Source organism: Balaenoptera ricei, chromosome 1 (assembly GCF_028023285.1).
Source record: "Balaenoptera ricei isolate mBalRic1 chromosome 1, mBalRic1.hap2, whole genome shotgun sequence".
In the NCBI taxonomy this organism is placed as follows: Eukaryota; Metazoa; Chordata; class Mammalia; order Artiodactyla; family Balaenopteridae; genus Balaenoptera; species Balaenoptera ricei.
This window is the reverse complement of record NC_082639.1, coordinates 43,374,093-43,388,911: the sequence shown is the minus strand read 5'-3', so window position 1 is coordinate 43,388,911 and position 14,819 is coordinate 43,374,093. Positions and strand designations below refer to the sequence as shown.

Sequence of the window (14,819 nt, the reverse complement as noted above, 5' to 3'; positions counted from 1 at the left end):
ATAAGTAACTGGTTTGGTAGAATTATAATTTGTTTAATAAGAGAAAAACTAAGAAAAAATGTTAGTGGATGTCATAGGGGAAGACTTAATTTTAATCTCCTTGAGTGCACTAGTTTTGAGGATTAGAGTGAAACCACTTAGAAAACTATTTTAAAATGTAGGTTTTATTATTCAGGTACAGGAAGCCCAACAAATCAGGAGAAAATTGCTAACCTCTAGGAATTTAGGCTATAGCCTTGGGAGGGGCAGTCTCTTCCAGGGCTGGCAAGGCCTCAAGATGTCAAAGCATCAGAAATACAGAAGATAAAAAGGCATGATTAATATCAAAACAAAACAGAAAATCTTCAGTTTAATTATGAATGTACCCAAGTAAAACCTTTGTGAATGCCATACAGTTATGAATACTTGAATTACTCGTTTTTTTGTGTTCTGGTTTTCTAAGCTATTCAATACTTGAGGGTAAACTTCTCATCTTATGAGATTTTATAGTAGAAATTAATCTGCTTATACGTCTGTGTTTACATTTTAACCTTTTCACAAATAAATTATGTATTTCTTTCATTAAAAATAAAATGTCTAGGCTTTGAGTATAAAAGTAATATATGAACATTATAGAAAATTACAAAAACAGAAGTGTAATGAAGAAAGTATTATCCAGACGTAACCATTGTTCATGTGTTGGCATATTTTCTTTTTTTTTTTTCTGCATATGAGAAATTTCATCCTTGTTAATAAAAACATTGCCTGTATCTTTGTGTTCTGTGACTGTGTTCTTTCCACTTAGTGGTATTCATGGGTAGTTTGAAATATCCAGATGAGAATGGGTTTGACGCCTTCCTGAAGAAACATGGGGGTAGTGATAATGCTTCAACTGATTGTGAACGTACAGTCTTTCAGTTTGATGTCCAGAGGAAGTACTTCAAAGAAGCCCTGGATAGGTAATTAACTCAAAATGTATTTTTATTTTGATTATCTATTGCCACCTTACAATTGGAAATATTGGGCATTGTTCTATGGTATTTCTTTTCGAGCAGTGTTCTAATTCTGTAGAATTGTCACAATGCTTTATTTGGAGAAAAGAGCAAATTATAAATACACCTTGGCTCTTGTTCTGTAATCCTTAGTCTTTGTTTTAAAGATTAAACTGAAGCCCTTTAAACACCTTTTGAGTTTTGTATGTAACATAGTCTCTATTGACTCATTATTGCAATTGTTATTTTCTAATTTAGTAGAAAATATGGAAAAACAGAGAAGCAAAAAGAGATAAGATTGCTCCCAATTTCATAATCTAGAGTTAACTGTGATTGATATTTTGGAATATAGCTATCTATACTCGTAATGTATATGGGATCAGCTTGTTCATATCTTTTCATATTTTTAAACAAGGTATATCACTTTTACATATAATTTTATAATTTATAAAGCATGATTTTAAGTGATTGTGTATGATTCATATTGTGTAGAAGTACCATAATCTGTTCAGCCAGTAACATATTATTGGACAGTTGAAATGTTTCCAGTTTTCTAGTATTGTAATGCTATGATGAATATCCTAATCTTTGTGTACATCCTTAATTATTTCTTTTAGTTAAGTTCTAAGGAGTGAAATTTCTCAGTCTATTTTCATGAATATTTTTAAAACTTTTTTTAAAAGAACTTTTGATACTCACTGTAAAATTGTCTTCTAGAAAGTTTATGTCAGGGCATTAGTAGAGCTTTGCTATCACAAGGTTGTAAACCAAAGCCTACGCTGGAAAAAAAGGTGTCACTTTATACCAAAATCTAGATAAATGTAAGATTGAAATATAAAAAAAGAAATCTCAAGTTTGACCAGTGTAATGTAAGCCCTGAGGGCAGAAATTTTGGACTATTTTTTGTCGATATATCTCCAGCATCAAGAATTTGGCAGATACTTGATATTTCTTGAATGAATTAATACAGTTTTTCTTTAATAGAAAAAAATGCCATAAAATCAAAACACAAATGGCAAAAAAAAACCTCAAACCATGACAAAGGTCCAGTTTTCTTAAAAAAATTGTCTCATCCCTTAAGAGATTAATTGAACCCTGAGAAAACTTCTAGGTAAATTCCTGTAAGTTGAAAGCATATGCCATTATTTTCAATGAAATAAATATTTTATGTGTTCTTGAACCCCCAAATTAACAACTTTTTGTCCTAAAACAATGCCAAAATTCCATTAAAATTGATACAATTACTTTGATGACAATATTTATAATAGGATACAACTTAGTGGTTTTTCTTCATTAATCTAAAATATGGCTGTCTACTTGCATTCAGTGAACTAGTTTATAGCTCTTTTTTAATCGTATACTTAAGGACATGCTCATAGCACATATATTTGATCTCAGTGTTTCTCTAATTAAACATTTAATTCCCAAATAACAAATGAAAGAATAGAGACAAAAGAAATTAACAAAGACAATGCAAATGATGCCCAAATTTATCTTCTATAAACTTAGAAAATTAGGAATACTCTGGGACTTCCCTGGCCGTCCAGTGGTTAAGACTCCACGCTTCCACTTCAGGGGGCGCAGGTTCAATCCCTGGTTGGGGAACTAACATCCCACATGCCGCATGGCCAAAAAAAAAAAAAAAAAAGCCACAAGAAAATTAGGAATACTTTTAGGATGACTGCATGTTTGCTCTTGTTTCAAAGTTTTCAGCTTCCAAGTTTCACAACATCGAAACAGGTCTTTATGTGTGAAGAAAGCTTAAGTAGTAGACAAGTTGAATTCTCATGACTTTATATTTGGTTATATCCAAATATAAAGAAGGAAAAAATCCACTTCATTGGAAAAAAGAATAGGCAAGGGATATGTTGAATAAATTCTGACCAACTCAGAGATGATGAAACTTGGTATAAAGTCTAGTTAAAGAACTTGTTTCATTTCTTCTTAAGAAATTCTGTGTATTTGAAATCTAAGGACCACTTCAGGAAATCAAAAGATATTTGCACATTTATTATAGATTATTTCTACTTAAAAGAAAAAGAAACTATCAGAATTAATAAGAAGAATGCTACTGCTTAATAGGAGAAATAAATAAGAATATCAAACTATGAATTCATGCCGTAAATGGTAGATAGTGGTAGAGCATTAAGCATTGCATATACTATAATAAGTATGAAAATATTACACTTCTGCAGTTAGTAAGGAATAAAAAGTCTTTGGATCATTTTCAAAGGACTCATATAGCGTAGATTAAGTGCCAGTATTTTTTAATAGGTCAGTAAAACCCAGTTCCCTCACAGGTCACATTGTTTATCAGTATCTTGAATCGGTTAAGTAAAAAGTTGAGGAGATGACTGAATTTTTACTCCAGTAAGTAAATGAGAATGGAAGCTGCTTTTGCTCTGGTGGCATTTGCTAATTTCAATAAATTTGAACTTTGGTTTATCAGTATTTCAGGGCAAGAGCAAGAATTATCAAAGCCCAGGATGTTCATATAGTGGGATGTCTAACAGGATGCCCTTCTCATGATAAACTGGGACTCCAGAAGGCATCACCCTCAGGTTGAAGAAATGGATTAGCCATCCTGAGGAATTACAGCCTGCTTTCAAAATGCCTGAGTTGTCTAGTGAACCTTAAGCCTTGATTGTGATTTAACATGGTCCAGAACTGGTAGTGTTCTCTGATGCCCAAGAGAAGCAAACACAAATCCTCTCAAAAGGAAAATACCTTTATTTTATGCTTTACATTACTCCTATAAACAGTTTTTCAAGTAGAGTGACCAGCATTCAGTCACACGTAAGCAGGCACACAACAAAACAAGACAACATGAATGAGAACAGAAAACAGAAAAAGACTTTTAATGCCTTAGAAATCGTAGAGATTGGAATGTACAATTACAAAAATGATTCAGTTTTAAAGAAATAAGGGACAAGTTTGAATACAGTTGAAAGGCATAGGAAACTATAAAATGTGACCTATGGGATTTGAAATATAAAAAAAAGAAAGAGCATTTTGAACTGAGACATGATAATTGAAATTGAAACCCAATGGACAAGTTTAAGAAAAGAGTAGCTATAGATGAAGATAGAATTTGTGAATTGGAAGATAGACCAAAAGAAATCCCTAATACAGCATGAAGAGAAAAAAGATAAAAGGTACAGAAAAAAAGGAAAAGAGGCATAGCAGATAGAGTGAAAATGTCAAATATGTATTTACCTGGAGTCCTAGAAGGAGAGGAGAGAAAAATAGAGTAGACAAAATACTTGAAGGTTTGATCACTAGAAAATTTCCAGAACATCAAATCAGACGTTAAAGAAGTTTAACTAATTCCAAAAGTGTATATTAAAAGACATCCACATATAGAAAGATATAGTGACTACAGAAAACCAAATATAGAAAATCTTTGCAAGATGGAAGGGCAGAACTCCTTCAAAGTCATATAAGTTAGTCTGATGGATGACTTTTCGATAGCAGTATTGGAAGCTAAAAGATAGTGGGATATCTGTAATAGCTTGAAAGAAAATAACTACCAACCACAAATTCTACACCAAGCAAAAAATACCTTGTAAGAATGATTGTAAAATAGACCTTTAGACACACAATTGAGAGTGTGTGCCACCAGCCAACTTACCAAAGGAAATTTAAAGAATTTATTTCAGGCAGAAGGAAAATGCAGATCAGAGATGCAAAAAAGAAGAACAATGAAAGTCATTTTATGTGAATAAATATAAATGAACATTGATTACTTAAAACAGTAATTATAAAACTTAAAAAGTATACAGAATTAAAACAACAATAACTTATCAATCAGGAATAATGATAATGGAGAAAAAGGTATTTTTATAAGGTATTGATTAACATTAGACATTGATAAGTTAAAAGGATACATGTAATATTTTCTAGGGTAACTTCTAAAAGAACACAATTTGAGCATAAAAATTCCAAACCAGTACAGGGAAAACATTTGGAATAATTCTTTTTAATAATAAATTCAAAGAAAAAAAAGTAGTAGGAGAGACAGAACAAGTGGGAGAAGCAGTACAAAGTAGGATGGAGGTAGATGTTGATCCATATATAACAGTAATTCTCATTAAATGTAAGTGGATTAATTTCCAATTATACATTGTCAGACTGGATTTTTAAAAACCCAATCAAATAGTTTTCAAGACTTAGATGTAAGGCTTGAAAAAAAAATTACTGTTGTTCAAAAGGCTCACTTCATATTGATAAAACTTAACTAGGAAGACATAATTATTTCCAGTTTGAACACATCTAGTAACATAGCCTCACAGTAAATCAGATATAAAAACCAGTGAACAAGTAACCAACTGCAGTGGGAGATTTAACACCCCTTTCTCAGTAATTGATAGAACAACCGTAAAATCAATAAGGATGTAGAAGATTATAACAAAAGGATTACCACTTTTTTTCATAGATGTATACAGAATGCCTAATTAACACCTTCTAACTACACAATTTTTTCAGTTGACCATATTTTAAGCCACAAGTTCAGTCTCAAATTTCAAAGCATTGAAACCATATTAATTATGTTTTCTGAACAGTGTACAGTTAAATTTTAGCTAGAAATCAGAAGCAGAAAGCCGACTAGAACATTGCCTTATGTTTGGAAATTAAATATATTTCTAAGAAACACCTGGGTAAAAGAGGAAAGCATATCAGAAATTAGAAAGTATTTTATATTAAATTATAAAAATATTATAGAACAAAAGTTGTGGGATGCAGCTATAGTAGTACTTAGAGGGAAATATATAATCTTAAATGTATATGCTAGAAAAGAAGAACGGCTTAAAATTAATGAGCTGATGACTCTCAGGAAGTCTGAGTAAGACCAGCAAAGTATGCCCAAAGAAAGAAGAAAGAAATGGTGAAAATAAATGAAATAAAAAGCAGACTGACCTCAGAAGAATGGTGACATAGGACCTCCAAAAAGCCCCTCCTCTATAAAAGCAATGAGAACATTGCCAAAATTGTCAAAATCAACTTTTTCAGAACTCTGGAAATAACAAAAAGTTTGCAACAATCCAAGGAGTATTTATTCAAGCGAGTGACTAAATCTTACTAAGAACAGTGAGTTTTGTGGCATTTTAACTTGCCCTATTTCCATTGCCCTCTACCCAGCTCTACAGTAGTCTCGAAAACAAAGAGGTCCCACAATCTCAGTAAAAAACAGCAGTCTAGCAGCCACTGGAGGGGGCTGGATGGATTTAAAGCTCTCTAAAAACATCATTCTGGAGAATCTTCATTATTTGACCTGTCTGGTAATTTCCTGGGAACCACCATTCACGGATTTTTATGTATTTGGCCTGACTGGGAGCTCACCCATTTGCAAAAATCTTTCTCTGGAGGCATTTGTCGAAAACATTTGGATGGAAGTTGTTTACCTTTGTGACTACCTGAGGCAGTGGTTAACAGTTGGGGCAAACAAATAGGCTATTCAAAAAGCTTAAAAGGAAAAACTGGAAAATGAGATATCCTAAGGGGCTTTGAAAAGCTCCAGTATATTCCTGGAAATTTTGAAAGTCACATATGTGCATATAGCTGTGTCATGTCCAGGGCTGTGTGCATGCTCAAGAAAGACCTAAGAATGCCTTAAGCTCTCACCATGGTTGACCTTGAGTCTCTGGGCAAGCAGAATGTGATGGCTAAGGCAGAGTTGTAAACTGCCTGACTGAATGTTGAAAGCATCCCCCCATATGCACAGAGAACCCCTTGGCAAGGCATTTAATGAAATCTCTCCACAACCAAAGATTATCATTAAGCTAACCAAGCAGTGGTTGTACTTGCCAAAGAATATGGACTTTACAGAATTAGTTTAAGAAAGGTACTAAATATATAAACAGTAAGAACAGCAAACAGCAATAACAACAAACCCTGAGGAGGGAGGAGAATCTTGATTTACAGAGTTGCCACGTTACATTATTTAAAATGTTGTTTTCAACAGAAAGTTATGAGGGATGCAGAAAGTATGGCTGAACACCAGAAAAACAGTAGTCAATAGAAACTGTCCCTAAGAAAGCCCAGATTCTGGAGTTACTAGGCAAAAACTTTAAATCACCTTTTTTTTTTTTTTAACATCTTTATTGGAGTATAACTGCTTTACAATAGTGTGTTAGTTTCTGCTTTATAACAAAGTGAATCAGCTATACATATACATATATCCCCATATCTCCTCCCTCTTGCATCTCCCTCCCACCCTCCCTATCCCACCCCTCTAGGTGGTCACAAAGCACTAATCTGATCTCCCTGTGCTATGTGGCTGCTTCCCACTAGCTATCTATTTTACATTTGGTAGTATATATAAGTCCATGCTGCTCTCTCACTTCGTCCCCGCTTACCCTTCCCCCTCCCTGTGTCCTCAAGTCCATTCTCTAGATCTGCGTCTTTATTCCTGTCCTGCCCCTAGGTTCTTCAGAACCATTTTTTTTTTTTTAGATTCCATATATATGTGTTAGCATACGGTATTTGTTTTTCTCTTTCTGACTTCACTCTGTATGACAGACTCTAGATCCATCCACCTCACTACAAATAACTCAATTTCGTTTCTTTTTATGGCTGAGTAATATTCCATTGTATATATGTACCACATCTTCTTTATCCTAAATCACCTATTTTAATTATGTTCAAAGAGCTAAAGAAAACTATGTCTAAGAACTAAAGGAAAATATGAGAATGATGTCTTACTAAATAGAGAACATCAATAAAGAGATACAAATTATTAAATAGAACCAAATAGAAATTCTGGAGTTGAGAAGTACAACTCAAATGAAAAATTAACTAGAAGGGCTCAACAGAAGATTTGAGTTAGCTGAGAAAGAGTAAACAAACTTGAAGAAAGGTTAGTTTGGATTGTCCAGTCTGAGGAAAAGAAATAAAGAAAAGGAATGAAGAGAAATAAACAGAGCCTCAGAGATCTGTGGGACACCATCAAGCATAGTAACATGTGTATCATAGGAGTTCCAAAAGGAAATGAGAAAAGGGTAGAAAGTATTCTTGAAGGTATAATAGCCAAACTCTTTCCAAATTTGATAAAAGACCAAAATCTACACATTCAAGCAACTCAAGGATTTCCAGAAGGATAAACACAGTGGTATTCACAACAATGACATTCACAATAAGATACATTATAATCAAGCTGTCAGAAGCCAAATGTAAAAAGAATATTGAAAGTAGCAAGAGAAGAGCAGCTTTTTTCATAAAAGTTAATCTCAATAAGGTAAACAGGTGCTTTCTCATCAGAAATCATGGAGGCAAGAAGGCAATGGTATATGACACATTCAAAGTGCTGAAAGAAAAAGACTACAAACCAAGTATTTTATATCCAGCAAAAATATCCTTCTAAATGGAGAAATTAAGACAATCTCAGATGAACTAAAAACCAAGTTTAAAGTTTGTCATTAGCAGATCTTCTCTATATGACATATTAGATGGATGGAGTCCTTCAGACTGAAATGAAAGGGTGCTCAAATCCACATGAAGAAATAAAGCATACTGGTAAAGGTAACTATATAGGTAAATATAAAGGAAAGTATAAGTATACTTTTTGTTTGTAATTTTTTCCCTATCTGATTTAAAAGATAACTAACTGTATAAAGCAAAAATTATAAATCTGTGTTGATAGGCATATAATGTATAAAGACATCATTTGTATGGCAATAATAACACAAAGGAAGGGAGAGAGAACAGGTATATGGGAGCGAAGTTTTTGTATACTACTGAAGTTAAGTTGGTATTAATTCAAAATGGATTTTTATAAGTTAAGATGTTAGTTAAGAAAATAACGAAAAATATAGTAAAAGAAATGGCAAGGGAATTTAAATGGTACTCTAGAAAATATCTATTTTAACAAAAAGAAGTCAGCAATGGAGGAATAGAGGGGAAAAAAGACATAAGACTTACAGTAAACAGATAGCAAAGGAAGATATAAATCCTGTCTTATCAGTAATTAAGTTAAATGTAAACAGATTAAGCATTTCAATTAAAAGACAAGATACTGGCAGACTGGGTAAAGAAACATGCGTCAGCTATAAATGCTGTCTGTAAGAGACACACTTTAGATTAAAATACACCACTAGGATGGCAATAAGAAGATGAAAAAAGATATACATACAAATAGTAATTAAAAGGGAGCTGGAGTGATTGAACTAATATCTGACAAAATAAGACTTTAAGATGAAACTTTTTCTAGAGACAAGGGAATTTTATAATGATAAAAGGGTCAATTCATCAATAAGGTATAACAGTTATAAACATAAGTTCATCTTTCAAAGGAACCTCAAAATACATAAAGCAAAAACTGACAGAATTGAGGGGAAAAATACACAATTAAATAATAATAGTTGCAAATATAAATATCCCACTTTCAATAAAGGATAGAACAACTAGGTAGATCAACAAGAAACAGAAGACATGAACAAGAGTATAAACTAACTAGACATCTACAGAACACTTCACCCCAAATCAGCAAAATACACATTCTTCTAAAGTGCTGCATGTATTTTTCTCCAGCATAGATATATATTAGGTCATAAAATAAATTTATTCCCAATAAATTTGAAAGGATGAAATTATACAGAGTATGTTCTCTAGCTATAATGTAATGAAATCAGAAATCAGTAACAGAAGGAAATTTGGGAAATTTCACAAATCTGTAGAAATTAAACAACCTTACCCTAAATAATCAATGGATCAAAAAAGAAATCACAAGGGAAATTTAAAAAATAGAGACTAATGAAAATGAAAACAACATACAAAAATTATGGGATGTATCGAAACCAGTGCTCAGAGGGAAATTTATAACTGTAAACACCTCCATTAAAAAAGAAAGATCTCAAGTGACCCTAAACTTCCATCTTAATTAACAAGGCAAAGAAGGGCAATCTAAACCCAAGTAAACAGAAGGAAGGACATAATAAAAATTTGAGTGGAAATAAATAGGGAATAGAAAAACAATAGAAGATAAAACCAACAGTTGGTTATTTGAAAAGATGAACAAAATTGACAAACTTTCGGCTAGACTAACCAAGAAAAAGGAAGGCTCAGATTATTAAAATGAGGAATGAAAGAGTGAACATTAGTATGATCTTAACCAAAATAAAAAAGAGTATAATAGAATATTATGAACTATTTTATGCCAACAAATAGATAACTGAGACGAAATGGACAAATTTCTAGAAAGACACAAAACTATTGAAACTGACTTAAGAAGACAGAAAATCTGAATAGACCTGTAATGAGAGATTGGATTAGTAATCAAGAATTTACCAAATGAAAAGTATAGACCCAGGTGACTTCACTGGTGAATTCTACCGAACATTTAAAGAATTAACACTAATGCTTCATAAACTCTTCCAAAATATAGAAGAGGAGGGACACTTCCTAAATCATTCTATGAAGCCGGTGTTACTCTGATATCAAAACTAGAAGATCATTGCACAAGAAAACTACAGACTAGTATCTGTTATGAATAGAGATGCAGAAATCCTCAACAAAACCACAAAACTGAATCCAGCAACATATAAAAAGGATTATGCACAATCCAGGTGGGATTTATCCCAGGATTTCGAGGTTAGTTCACCATACAAAAACCAACCAACATAATATGCCATATTAATAGAAGAAAGGACAAAAACACATTCCAAAAATCATCTTAATATAAACAGAAAAAGCATCTAACAGAATCCAGCACCCTTTCATGATAAAACACTTGATAAACTAGGAATAAAAGGGAACTTCCTCAACCTGATAAAGGGTATCTATGAATAACCCACAACTAACATCATACTTAATGGTGAAAGGTTGAAAGCATTCCCCAAAGATTAGGATCAAGATATCAGCCCTGTCCACCTCTATTCAACATTGTAGTGGAGGTTTTAGCTAGAGCAGTTAGACATGAAAATGAAATAAAATCATGAAGATTCAAAAAGAAGTAAAACTATCTCTATTTGCAGATGGCATAATCTTGTACAGATGAATCACATTATTTGTGGAGAATTCACCTACTCACTAAAATTTATTTGTAACTCCAAAATGAATACTTGCAGTGCTTTTGTAGTCATTCATGGACATGTGAAAAATTTGTGAAAAAATTTGAAAATTGTTGTGAAAAATTTGAGTTGCCTGGCACACACATTCTCAGCTGAGGTTGAAAAAGGCAACACTCTACCGTTTTGTTTCAACTTTCATACAGAAGTGACCAGAGGATAAGGGACAGTACAATATAGTAAGAGAAGCTCTGGCTCTGGAGCCAGTTCTATGGAGTTTGAGTCCCAACTCTGGTACCCACTGGGGAAGTGGCCTCAGGCAGTTTCCTTAACACTTCTGAACCTCATTCTCTCTTTTGTGAAATAAAGAAAAGAGAATCAACTAGAATGAGATACCTTTAGGATTTAAGATCATAATCTGTGTATGTGTATTACCCCTAGGACAGTCATTCAATACTCGCTAATTCAGCAGTCAGGACAACTTTAGAAAACATAACTACCACAAATAATAGGAACTCATTGTATATGGATAATCCTACAGAGTCCACAAATGACCTATTAGAGCTAATATCAAGTTCAACAAGGTTGCAGGATCAAGATCATTGTACAAAACTCAGTTGTATTTTTATACACTAGCAATGAAAAATACAAAAATGAAATTAAGAGAAAATTCCATGTACAATAGCATTAAAAAGAATAAAATACTTAGGAATAAATTTAACAAAAGAGGTGTAAGAGTTGTTTGTGGAAAGCCACAAAAATTTTTTGAAAGAAATTAAAGAACAAATTAAATTAATGGAAAGCCATCTCATATTCATAGATTACAAGGCTTAATATTGTTAAGATGACAATACATCCCAAATTGGTCTACAGATTCAACTTAATCCTTATCAAAATTTCAGCTGTCTTTTTTGAAGAAATTGATGAGCTGATTCTAAAATTCATATGGAAAGGAAGAGACCAAGAATAGCCAAAATTATCTTGAAAAAGAACAAAGTTAAAGGACTCATATTCCCAGTTTCAAAACTTACTCAAATCTACAGTAATCAAGGCAACATGGTACTGGCATAAGAATAGACATATACTTCAGTGGAATAGAATTGAGGCTCCAGAAATGAACCATTACATTTATTGTCAGTTGCGAGGGTGCCAAGGCAATTCAATAGGAAAGAATAGTTTTTCAACGAATGCTACTGTGACAACTGGATATCCACATGCAAAAGAATGAAGTTGGATCCTTTGTTCATACCATATACAAATATTAACAAATTGAGACATATGCTTAAGTGTAAGAGCAAAAACTATAAAACTCTAAAGAGAACATAGGCATAAATCTTTGTGACCTTGGACTTGGCAATAGTTTTTCAGGTATGACATCAAAAGCAGAAGCAACAAAGAAAAAACTAGACAAACTGGACTCCACTGAAATTAAACACTTTTTTGCTTTAAAGACTCACAGACATAGAGAACAGACTTGTGGTTGCCAAGGGGTAGGAGGGTGGGGGAGGGAAGGATTGGGACTTTGGGATTAGCAAATGTAAACTAGTATACATAGAATGAATAAACAACAAGGTCCTACTTTATAGCACAAGGAACTATGTTCAATATCCTGTGATAAATCAGAATGGAAAAGAATATGTATAACTGAGTCACTGTGCTGTATGCAGAAATCAACACAACATTGTAAATCAACTATACTTCAATTAAAAAAAAAACTTCAGTGAGATACCACTTTGAAAAGAAGAACATTTACAATTATTGGTGAATGTGTGGATAAATTGGAACTTTCGTACATTGCTGTTGGTTCAGCTGTGTTAGAAAATGTAGTTAGAAAACTTCCTCAAAAGTTAAACGTAGAGTTACCATATGACCCAAAAATTCCACTCTTAGTATACATACTCTACAGAATTGAAAACATATATCTACACTAAAACTTCTACATGAGTGTTAGTAGCAGTGTTATACATAATAGGTCAAAAGTGGAAACAACCTAAATGTCAATCCACTGATGAATGGATAAACAAAATGTAGCACATCCATACAAAGGAATATTACTTGGCAATAAGAAGGGAATGAAGTCCTGGTATGTAATACAACATGAATGAATCTTGAAAACATTATGCTAAGAGAAAGAGGCCAGATGCAGAAGGCCCCATAGTGTATGATTCCATTTATATGAAATGTCCAAAATAGGCAAATCCATAGAGACCAAAAGCAGATTAGTGCTTGCCAGGGGCTGGACAGATGAGGGAATAGGGAATGACCGTTAATGGGTACAGAGTTTATTTTTGGGTTAATGAAAAATTTCTGAAATTAGACAGTGGTAATGTTTACACAATTCTCTGAATGTAGTAAAATCCTTTAAATTACTTTAAAAGGGCATTTTGTGGTATGTGAATTATTTCTCAATAGAAACAATATACATATAGTAATTTCAAGAAAGCTAAATGTTGGTTTGAAAAAACTGACAAAATAGGTAAACATTTCATGAGACTGGTCAGGGATAAAGAAGAATATGTGCAAATATCAAGAATGGAAAAGAATTAAGACATATTGGCAGATATTGAAAATACAGTAAGGTATTTTGAACAACCTATGCCAGTAAATGAAAAAACTAGATGGCGTTCACAAATTCTTAGTAATATTATTTATAAAACCCACATAAGAGAAATTATAATTTAAAAGTTTTCATACTCTTATAATCATTAAAAAAAAAATCAGTAATGAAAACTCTTCTCAAAAATAAACTTGTTTAGAGTCGTACAAAAAATTGAAGGAAGAAATAATTCCTCCCTCGTTTATGAAGGTAGCATGACCTTGATTTAAGAAAGTATAATATAAGAAAAAATATAGACCAGATTCACAAACAGGCTGATATAGCAGTACTGAGTTGGGGTCATCTTAGAAATATGAGGTAGGGTTAGCAGAAAATCAGTGCTGTTCATCGCATTGTCAGATTGAAGGAGAAAAATCATGTCTCAGTATATGTAGAAAAAAATTACGTGATGAAATTCAGTATCTATTCACAAAGATGCTCTTAGCAAATAGAGTATAAGGCAGCTTTCTCAATATGATATTTGATAGTTTAAACCAAACCTTATATTTAATGGTGAAACCTTGAAAGATTCCAAGTTGAGATCAGGAACAAGACAGAGATACGGGTTGTGATTGCTTCTGTTCATCATTCTATTATATTAGGCAAGAAAGAAAAATAAGCAAAATACACAACTGTCAAAGCATATGATATGATTGTGAACATAGAAAATCTAAAATCTTCTACATATAAAAATTAGTAACATTAACAGAATTTAGTAAGATAGCTTGATATGCAAAAATTAAAAAGGATAAAAATGATAATATGTTTAACATATAAAAGTACTTCTATGTATCAGCAACAGTTAGAAATTAAGATTTAAAAAAAGTTTATAAAAGCTACACAAATAATCAGACACTCAAGAATCATCCCAAAAATTATGTGTAAGACCTCTTCATGGAGAATATATTAAAACCTTATTGTGAGATATTTAAAAAGACCTAAATAAATTGAGAGAAATACTATTCATGGATTTGAAGCCTTGTTTTTTTGTTTTGTTTTGATTTTGGCCATGCTGCACGGCATGCAGGATCCTAGTTCCCCAACCAGGGATCGAACCTGTGCCCCCTGCATTGGAAGCTCCGGAGTCCTAACCACTGGACCACCAGGGAATTCCCTGAAGCCATTTTTTTCTTTTAGTGACATTAATCTTCCTATTTAATGTACAGATTCAGTGATATCGCAACCATAATCTCAGAAGATTTACTTAGTCTTAAATAGACACGCTAACTCTAAGATTTATAAGGAAATGCA

At 32.7% G+C, this 14,819-nt stretch overlaps 1 protein-coding gene across 3 annotated transcripts in view; it reads left to right on the top strand.

The window, feature by feature from the left end:
- Positions 1-14,819, top strand: part of NRDC (nardilysin convertase) — a 103,211-nt gene that overhangs the window by 32,179 nt on the left and 56,213 nt on the right. For all 3 annotated transcript variants that reach the window (XM_059922324.1, XM_059922323.1, XM_059922322.1), the window contains one exon: positions 785-938. In XM_059922324.1, the coding sequence (XP_059778307.1) occupies positions 785-938 (154 nt within the window). The remainder of the gene's footprint in view (positions 1-784; positions 939-14,819) is intronic.